The 9,462-nt window shown below is 42.4% G+C and overlaps 1 protein-coding gene across 1 annotated transcript; it reads right to left on the reverse strand.

Moving 5' to 3' along the window:
• Positions 1–4,489: 4,489 nt before the first annotated feature.
• On the reverse strand, positions 4,490–5,965 carry LOC136842012 (uncharacterized). Its single transcript, XM_067109412.1, has one exon. It carries the CDS (start codon positions 5,963–5,965, stop codon positions 4,490–4,492), a length of 1,476 nt encoding a protein of 491 aa, XP_066965513.1.
• Positions 5,966–9,462: the final 3,497 nt, after the last annotated feature.

A 9,462-nucleotide genomic window follows, 5' to 3' on the forward strand; every position in this document is an offset into this window, starting at 1 on the left:
TACATTTTCCATTTTAAAATACATGCGAGGAGAGCGGAGGGAGGGTAGATTTTAATTACAAGCACGGATGAAATACTTACACACACATTCAGACATACATTCATATATATATATATATATATATATATATATATATATATATATATATATATATATATATATATATATATATATATATATATATATATATATATATATATATATATATATATATATATATATATATATATATATATATATGCTGTATATATATGACTGACCTTTGACCTAGAACCCTGGAACGAATTTAAGGCAATCAAAAGCGTCGTCTCCCCCAAAATCATTATGCTCTCCAAGGAATCCGCTCGACAAAAACAAAATGATGAATTCTATGGAAAGAGAATCTTCTTAGAGCCCAGACATCCCAGTACTTTGGTGGCGAAGAAGTTGCCGGGTTCCCAACTTTGCCTCGAAGCCCTTCAAAACCTCCGCAATGAGAACAGAGAGAGAGAGAGAGAGAGAGAGAGAGAGAGAGAGAGAGAAATGCTACTTGACTCTCACATAAAAATATATATAGAACGTATCAGGCCACGACCACGTTGAAAACCCAGTGACTCTGAGAAGAAAACTTTCTTTTCAATCCCGTGAAAGGTAACTTGTGTACCAAAGCTTCTTGGGTGACATTCGGTGTTGGGAGAGTTAGGAAAAGTACATGAGATCCCTCTTTCTGTTCGTCTATTTCCTCTGACTGAGAGGTTAAGCTTTTATTGCGATTTGTTCGTGTGTTCGTTTGTCTTTTGCTTTTCTCTGCTCAGGAGGTTTACAAACAAAAGTTGACTGTCGTTTGCGAAAATTGTACCGGGAAGTGGACATTGTGACTTGAAAGCAAATAAATAAACAATCTGATAAATATGGATATATAACTTGTAATAAGGAATCTCTCTCTCTCTCTCTCTCTCTCTCTCTCTCTCTCTCTCTCTCTCTCTCTCTCTCATTCTTGGACACAAAATATCTAGATATATTTGCCTGTTTGCCTTCTTATGGAATACTACATTCTCTCTCTCTCTCTCTCTCTCTCTCTCTCTCTCTCTCTCTCTCTCTCTCTCTCTCTCTCTCTCTCTTACACAAGCGCTCTGTAGTTATTTTATTAATAGGAAACAACTTCTAGCCGAAAATAAATACAGTATCTTAGATGTGTTGAATGTGCATTTAGGCCGAGAAACTTAAAATCCTTAATAAAATTTATGAAATTTCTAATTTTTGTAATCTGATGTAAAAAAGACTTGAGAGAAGAGAAGAGAAGAGAGAAGAAGAATAAAAATGTCCAGAGATATCAAAGTTAATTACCCTCCGCATTTCAGCTCCCAAACGACCCCACCTGGGAGAAAGCGAAATGGTGCTAAACGTTTTTAAGAAATTTTACGGAGTAAAAAAAAAAACGCCCACATCACATCTCTCATCCTCGCCGGTATATTTCCTTCCTCGAAGCCCGGGTATAAGTGCTTGTTGGCGTCCATCTTCCATATCAGAAAGGCCTTCATAAACCCAAGCATGAAAGGAACACTTGGGGAAAAGTGCAGTCCAGTGAACTCTCGTTATTTGTAGCTGCAGTGCGAGTTATGGCGGCTGAAATTTTTTTATTTAGACTCTTTTGAGATGCTGCGTTGGTGGTAACTGAAATTCCTTCATAGGGTGATGGATCCAGTTCTGTTTATTATTATTATTATTACTGAAACAAGGCGACCCTGTAACGAGGCTGTAATATCGAGCATTAAAAGCCACAGTATTGTTAAAAATATTTATGGACATAGATATTTTCAACACTAAGTACCTTTTAATTCTCAGTATTATTATTATTATTATTATTATTATTATTATTATTATTATTATTATTATTATTATTATTATTTGGCAGCAGACCCTCTTTTAAACAGGTTCTATTGAATATTATTGCTGCTTCAGCTGCATTTATTTTGTAGAAGACTTTTTCTATTTTCCTTATTGCGGACTTCTCTTCAGTGGAGGTGCGTGCTAACAGCTCGCCTATATTTGTCATTTCATGGGGGAAAAGTCAAAATCTGGATTCTGCTTCTTTATATATTCTATACAGTTGGTTCTATACAATTGTTGCCGCGACGCGTTTCGACAGACTCTTCTGTCATTCTCCAGCGGGAGCTAGTAGAGGACTGGCAGATTATAAGGATAAGGGGGGGATAGGTTAGATTGAGGGTTCGATTAAAAATCGATTTGAACCCCTGAGGGTCCCCCAGAAGGAAGATAAGGTTTTGGAAGGGGGTTAAAGGGGGGTGAAAGGAAGGTATAAGGGTAAGGAAAGAAGAATGGGACAGACCCATTTGTCATTTAGTTAACAATTTACAGTTTATTGTCTGTCAGTTATTTTTGTATGTGTCTAGGTTATCAAGGTGCAGCGGATGTGTGGCAAAAGGCAAAAGTCGAAGGCCAAGCTGTTTAATCAGGCTCAATACTGAAATCGTCCTCCCTCCCTCCCTCCCTGTAGGGGGAGAGGGGAGGAGGACTCAAAGGACTGTGCTCATTGGTTCAGTTTGTCAGGTCACCTCCTTTCCCTTATGCATTTTTTTTTTCTTTTCGTCTTTTTCATATTGGCGGGCAGGGGCAGGTTAGCTACAGGGTGGTATTCCTCAAGTGTGCAGGACCCCTTGTTTTTTTTTTTTTTTTTTTTCATTTCTAATTACTGCCTTTGCCCTTTTTTTTTTTTTTTTTATTATTGTGGGGGCGGGTTAGCTAAGCAAGAGTACTAGACTTCTTGCCTTTCTAATTACCGCCTTTCCCTTTGGTTAGTGTTAGTGTGTTAGTATCTTCTACAGTTAGTGCGGGCTACCATTCATACACACGTCATTCACCTTCATTCACCTACTATCATTCAGAACACATACACACATGACACGTGAATGTCAAAAACACGTGAGGGGCTGGGAAGGCTACAGCCTCCCACCCTCTCTCGCTCTCAAGGGGCGTCAGTATAGTCTGTCGTCTATTGAAATTAGTGAATTTAATTTAATTTGGCAGTCCTGTTCGAGTGGCATGCATGTGCACTCAAGCCCATGCTTTAAACGCCCGTGCTCAAGCACACACCCATGTCCACATGTCCACTCTTTTGATTAGTTACTGAGTGTTGGTTGAAGCATACTTTGGTTCCTTAGTTGTCCCTGTCGCTATCGCTGTCAGTGTCTACTAAGATGGGGTCCGGCAAATCGTCCTGTATGAATCTGGAGAGTCTTCGCCACCAGAGGTGCGTTCTATAGTCTTCATCGTCTAAAGAAATTAAGCTGTCTGTCGTTAGTTCTTCATCTTGGTCAGAGAGCTTCTGCCAGACCCTGTCTGCAAGTCGGTGGTAACGGTAGTTTATCGCTTCAATGCGATATCTTGCATGTAGTCTTTCCGCACCACCATCTCCCAGACTACGGTTATCGCAGCCATCTATCCAACACAGGATTCCGTTTTGAAATTGCTGTAATTTTCGTCTGTCGCTGTTACTAAGTAGGCATGTCGGGATTATTGGGTATTCTAACACAGGTCTGATTAAGGCTTTGTAGAGGTGGGCTTTAGTTTTTGGTCGTAATTGTCCAAACCGTGCCAATTTAGCCTTGATAGCTCTAGCACTCCTGATCCTTTGTCGGATGTGAGAGAACATCCCACAGCGGGTCAGGGTGAGTCCAAGCACCTTGGCTTTGTTGGTGAACGGTATTCGTCTGTTGTCAACTATTACGTCGGCCGGTCTTGTTGCTGAAATTGAAAGTAATGTAAATTTGTCTTGGTTAGTCTTAATTTTCCATCGTCTTTCATAGTCATTAAGTTCACTAATGTGCCGGCTTGTCAGTAAGGCTAACCGTCCTTTGCTTCTGTCATTTGTCATTATAATTTGTGTCACATCGTCGGCAAAGACAAGGTTTGTGCATCCCACTCCCCCTTGTGGCATGTCGTGTGTATAGAATATGTACAGTGTCGGTGAGAGAACGGATCTTGAGGACACCGCTTCTCAGGAGAAAAGTGTCTGATATTTGTCCTTTGAAAGTGATGTCGTTATGTCTGTTGTCTAGGAAATTGCAAAGGATTTTTGTCATTATGTCAGGCAAGTCGAGTTGTAGCAGTTTGAACTTCAGTCCGTCGTGCCAGACCTTATCGAAAGCCTTCGAGACATCGCGGCACACAACGTTCGCTCCGCCCCGTCGGCTTTGATTCAGTGCTATCATTTCATGTAGTGTTGCAATTGCGGTCTGAGTCCCTCGTTCTCGTCGGAAACCAAATTGGTATTTAGGAAAAATGTCATTGTCTTCTAAAGTACATTGTCAGTCTATCTTTTAACAAGGTCTCAGGATTTTCCCAGGTACTTCCAAGAGTGTGATCGGTCGGTATTTAAGGGGGTCATGAGTATTATTTAGGTCCTTATGTAGAAAAGTCATACGTCCTCTCTTGAATTTAACTGGGAAATAGCCAAGACTGAAGGTCATATTTGTGATATTAGCTAAATCTAATATTGCAATGGTGGGTAATTTAGAAAAATTAGTTTGTTGATGCCTGAAATACCTGGAGCTTTGTTTTTGAGTCTTTTAATGACGTTAACTATGTCCTGTACATTGAATTTACATGTTAAGTAATTGTCGTCTCGTAGGCGGGTTAAGTCAGTCAGGTCGTGTAGGGCCAGTTGGTGTCTTTCTGCTTCTAAGTAGTCAAGTACATGTGTCTCGTTGTCGGCGTCGAAGTGTTGGTTGTCCTCGGGAGTTATTTGAAAAACGTTCTCCACCGTCTTCATGAGGTGGGCCTTGTCTGTGCTGTCTGTTATTTTGTCTCCATCGACGGTCTGTAAATAGTCACACAGTTTCTTCGTCGATCCCAGAAGCCTTTTGATGCCTCTCCAGAACTTTGAGACATTCGTATGGTCGTCATATTTAAGGTCTATTTTATGTACAGTTGTGTCCCAGAAATCAGTTTGTAGTCTCCTAAATTCTTCAAAAAGATTGTCCTGGATATATAGTATGAGGTCTCTCATATATCTCGTGTACCCAAAGATGTCTGCATGTCGTTTAATGTCAGAATACTGACTTTGTAAAAGATTGAGAGCGTCACTTTGTTTAGGTCCAGAGTTAAATTGTATGATTTTCTTGGGTATGGTGGCGTTGATAGCCATCAGGATTGTTGCAAACCAGTAGTATAGACGTTCATCAAGTTCGTCCTTCGTCTTCCCGTCTGTGTCGTTAATGTCCACTCTGTCATTTACGTAAGTCTCGTCGATTTTTAACTTAAAGTCGTCCCAGTTTGCGTGGTCATAGTCCAAGATAGTTCGTGGTTCAATTTTTATTGGAGCTGTCGAGATCGTGATATGAAGGGGTAGGTGGTCTGAAGTCGTCACGTTACCTCTCGTAGTCGTAAAGTTTAAACAGGCGTTCCTGTTTCCTAACATGATGTCTGGTCGTCCTTTGTTGCTCACCATCGTTGAGAAGTCCGGTCCTAAAAACTTTAGTCTGTCATTCTGAATTAGTCTACTTAGCAAAGTCCCGCGGTGATTAGAGTCGGCAGTAGCGATGGTGGGATGTCTCGCATTCATGTCGTCAATGAGGTAGGTGGGTGCTGGTCTCTGTGATAGTGAAACAAAGTCTTGATAATAAATATAGTCTCGTCTACAAGGGATGTACGTCGTTGCGATATTGACAGGTCCAATGTTAGTCTCCAAAGTTATGCCCAACGTGTCGTCAGTAAAATCCATCAATGGTCTGTGCTTGATTTGGTGTTTGATTGCAACAGCAATACCTGCATGATCCTCCCCGGCACTGTTCTTCTGATACACTCGGTATCCAAAGAACTTGATGGGGCAATCATCTTTTATCCCTGTTGCATTCAAGAGGATGATGTCGGGGTCAAGGTGTCGGAATTCGTTGTACAGTTCCCTATGTCTGCATTTTGTCAGTTTAATCACATTAAGCTGGATTATTTTTATTGTGTTTAACATTATGAAGCAAGATAAGAATAATAATAATAATAATACTGATACTAATGTTAGGTATATTAATTTCGATTAAAGCGAAAGTAATAAAGTGACAAAACTCAGACACACAGAACCGTGAGTCGTTAGTCCCTGTCGTCGGCGAGAACACGGGCTATTTCTTCTCCATTGCCTGTATTAAATTGGATGCATGAGAAGGGAACTCGTTTTTCAGTTATAAGTCCATATAGGTGGAGTTTTATCTCTGCCTGGGGGATGGTGCTCCTGCTGTAGCCAATACATTCATTGTTGATGAATCTATCAATAATTCTTACTTTCCCTTCAATAGTTTTTGTGTTTATTTTCCAACTGGAGGGATACACGATCTCTAGTTGGCTTTCCTTGATCGCTGAGATGCTCTTTTCTACTTCCTCCTTCCGATAATCATTCGGAGAGGTCACTGGACTGCTTCCCCGGCTATGTTTTTTCTTCTTCTTTCGCTCTTCTTCCTCTTCCTCTTCACTTTCTGTTGCATTTTGTGCCGCCCTCTTGGCGACGATGGTTTCGTCTTCCATCCGAGTAGGCATCGGCGCAGCTGCTTCTTCTCTGGAATCTACTGTTGGTTTCGTTTGGCTCGAGGCGGGCTGAGCGGTCGGAGTATTTTCAGTCAAGGACGCAAATTTCTTTATTATCTGTTCCCCAGACGCCATCGAGGGAAATTTAACTTTTGGAAGATTGTTTTCTGTATAGAAGGCGTCTATTGCCTTTTGGTAGGAGCCTGGTTCTACCATATCCTGCATTGCTGCAAATATTTGCCCATTGTATACGTACCAGAGCAGGTGGTTGTTTTGTTGCTGCTGTTGAGCTGCAGGGATGGTTGGGCGAGTGCTAGGGGAGGGGCCTGATAGGGCGGCACTGTAGCTCAATTTTGTGTCCACATTTCTGGCTTTGGCCTTGTTTGCCTCTACCTGTCTCAGTTCTCCCCCTCTTTTCTTCATCATTTCGATTCTGGTTGGACACTTTTTGTCCAGGGTATCGTGATTTCCCCCACAGTTAATGCATTGAAAGGGCCTATTGCAATCTTGGGCAACATGCCCAACAACACTGCATCTCTTGCATTGTGTTTGCAATGGCTTTTTACATTGTTTTCTGACATGCTCATAGGAAAAGCAATTCCCACAGTATGGCGTTGGTATGTATACTTCCTCCTGTACGTTATGCTGAGGGATACTTTGATTACATATGGTCAGACCTGTCCTCAGTGCCGTCTGGACCATCTCTCTAGTTTCGAATTTAACCTTTACAGTCCGAGTCTTAGGATTAGGGTTGTCAGCCCTTGGGGGGATAAGGAATACTTTTTTAACTTTCGCCCATCTCTGGCGTTCTTCTATGCTTCTTATTTGTTCCTCCTCACTGTACTCTTCTACCTGGCAGTCTACATATTTCAGGACTACTGTCCTTAGAGCATTGATTTCTGGTGGTGTAATTATTTGGAACCCCTTCTGGTTAAACTGTGCAATTACTTCCTCTTTCAGGAGGTTATCAAGGTCTTCCTTCCTTACTATTATATAAATATTTCCATTATTTCCCGGACTTACTCGGAAAATGTCAATTTTTACTAATCCAGATAGGGCAAATATCTCCCTTTTCTTGGATGCAAATGATCCCTCCCCATCATTTTTAAGTCTTATGGAAGGCATCTCTCCCGGTCCCCAGTGACCCCTTTAAAACTAAATATGTGGGAAATGCATGGATGGATGAAACGTGGTAACAATGGAGTGTGATGATGAATAAAGTAATGGAATGAGATGGCTGATTGTTTTAACAGGGATGTACTCCACAGGGTTATATCCCCCACCTGTGCACCTTAGCTACACCCCTGGATCCCAGGGGGTACAAAAAGAAATTTTTTTTTTTTTTTTTTTTTTTTTACTGTACAGACCAAAGGTCTGTTCTGTGGTCTGTCGTGAAGTCAAGTAGTGAATGTGGTCAGTTAGAGAAAGGAATCTATTGACCCTTGCTTTCCAACCTCGGGGGCTGGTTGGGGTTAATTCCCCAGCTACTCACCCTGGATCCCAGGGGTACCAGACCATCCACAGTTAATTTAGGTCCTCCAGGAGATGAAACACAATAGTCAATAAATGTAAATGTTGGAAACAGAGGAAGTTGTGGGAAGGATGTAAGGATTAGGTAAAGGTAAAGGGAATAAGGGTAGTTGGCAGCTGGAACAGTTTCAGCTTCGATCTGGTCTGCTACAGCTCAGCTACACGTCCGTAAAGGTGACTTGAAGATCCAAGGAGTCAGCCAATCAGGAAGCGGTCTCTGGGAGCTGAGAGTCGGCCAATCAGGGCGCGGTTTGTGGTTCCGGCGAGTCGGCCAATGACTGCAGCTCACACTGCTTCAGGTTAATGAGAAGCAAGTGAGTTCTTCAAGCTGTCTAGAACGATCTTGGGAAACGTCTGCTCTCTACCAATGCTGATGCGAGAATGACTGGCAGATTGCATAGGTCCTTCTGAATTTATACACGGGCTTCAGCGGGGGGGTCATGGATGGCGAATTCTGATTGGTTGCAGTCAGCGAACTTCAAGCCAAATTTCTGTGGCGAAGCTCGATCCTGACAGATCTTCGCAACCTGGGAATGTCATTCATTCCAGCATTCCCATTGGCCTGCCGTTGCGTGATGTCATGCCGGCTGACATCATCGGTAGTTTGGCTGCTATTGGGCTGTGGATGAATGATGTCATTATCTACTCTTTCTGTCGTAGTCGGGGGATTGTCTCGAAGGGCGCCTCGCTCATCAGGGGCATCTCCATTCTCAGGATTGTCGTTTTCAGGTATTCGTTGGATTTGGCGGGTGTTCTGCATTATTCTTCTTAAATTCGTGGGTAGGAGCGATGCCTCCTGCGTCGTATTCATTGTTGGTTTCGTCTCGGCAATGGCGCCTCTAGCAGGCGCAGACGTCGAGGTCGGCGGCTCTCCCGATTATACTTATATTTTTTGTATAATACTGTCACGGGAGATGGAAATATTGTGAGTAGCACGGGTGTGGTTCATGATGGCACCCTCCTGGGCGTGGCAGGAGATCCTTTTAGACAGACGCATCGTGGTCATTTCCAATATAAGCGGCGGGGCATCCTCGGACAGGACATACAAATTGGTAGACCACGTTCTTCTGCTTGAGGGTTCTCTTGCTGGCGGAGAGGGGTTATTTTTTCATCACCAGATCACGGGTGCGGCGGTTCTTATAATAAATTATAAGATTTATTCTCTTACTGTCTTCGGTCGGGGTGACGTTTTCCATGACGATTTTCTTCATGGAGTTCTCGTCCTCACGGTACTGGGGATGCATCTGGGCCTTATAATAGATCTTTATGTCATCTTGGGGGCAGGTTGTGTGTTCTCACCGTTGTACCATTTTTTCCAGGCCAGTTCAATTTCTTTGTTGATGAGTTTGTTGGTGAAACCATTGTTCACCAACATTTGTGCAACACGTTCAGAATTCCTTGTTGGTGTCCTCCCAGGTG

The sequence above is a fragment of the Macrobrachium rosenbergii genome, chromosome 9, assembly GCF_040412425.1.
Source record: "Macrobrachium rosenbergii isolate ZJJX-2024 chromosome 9, ASM4041242v1, whole genome shotgun sequence".
In the NCBI taxonomy this organism is placed as follows: Eukaryota; Metazoa; Arthropoda; class Malacostraca; order Decapoda; family Palaemonidae; genus Macrobrachium; species Macrobrachium rosenbergii.

Bases quoted from the DNA above. Each gene is read 5' to 3' on its own strand.
- LOC136842012 (XM_067109412.1), bottom strand. From the start codon at position 5,965: ATGTTAAACACAATAAAAATAATCCAGCTTAATGTGATTAAACTGACA.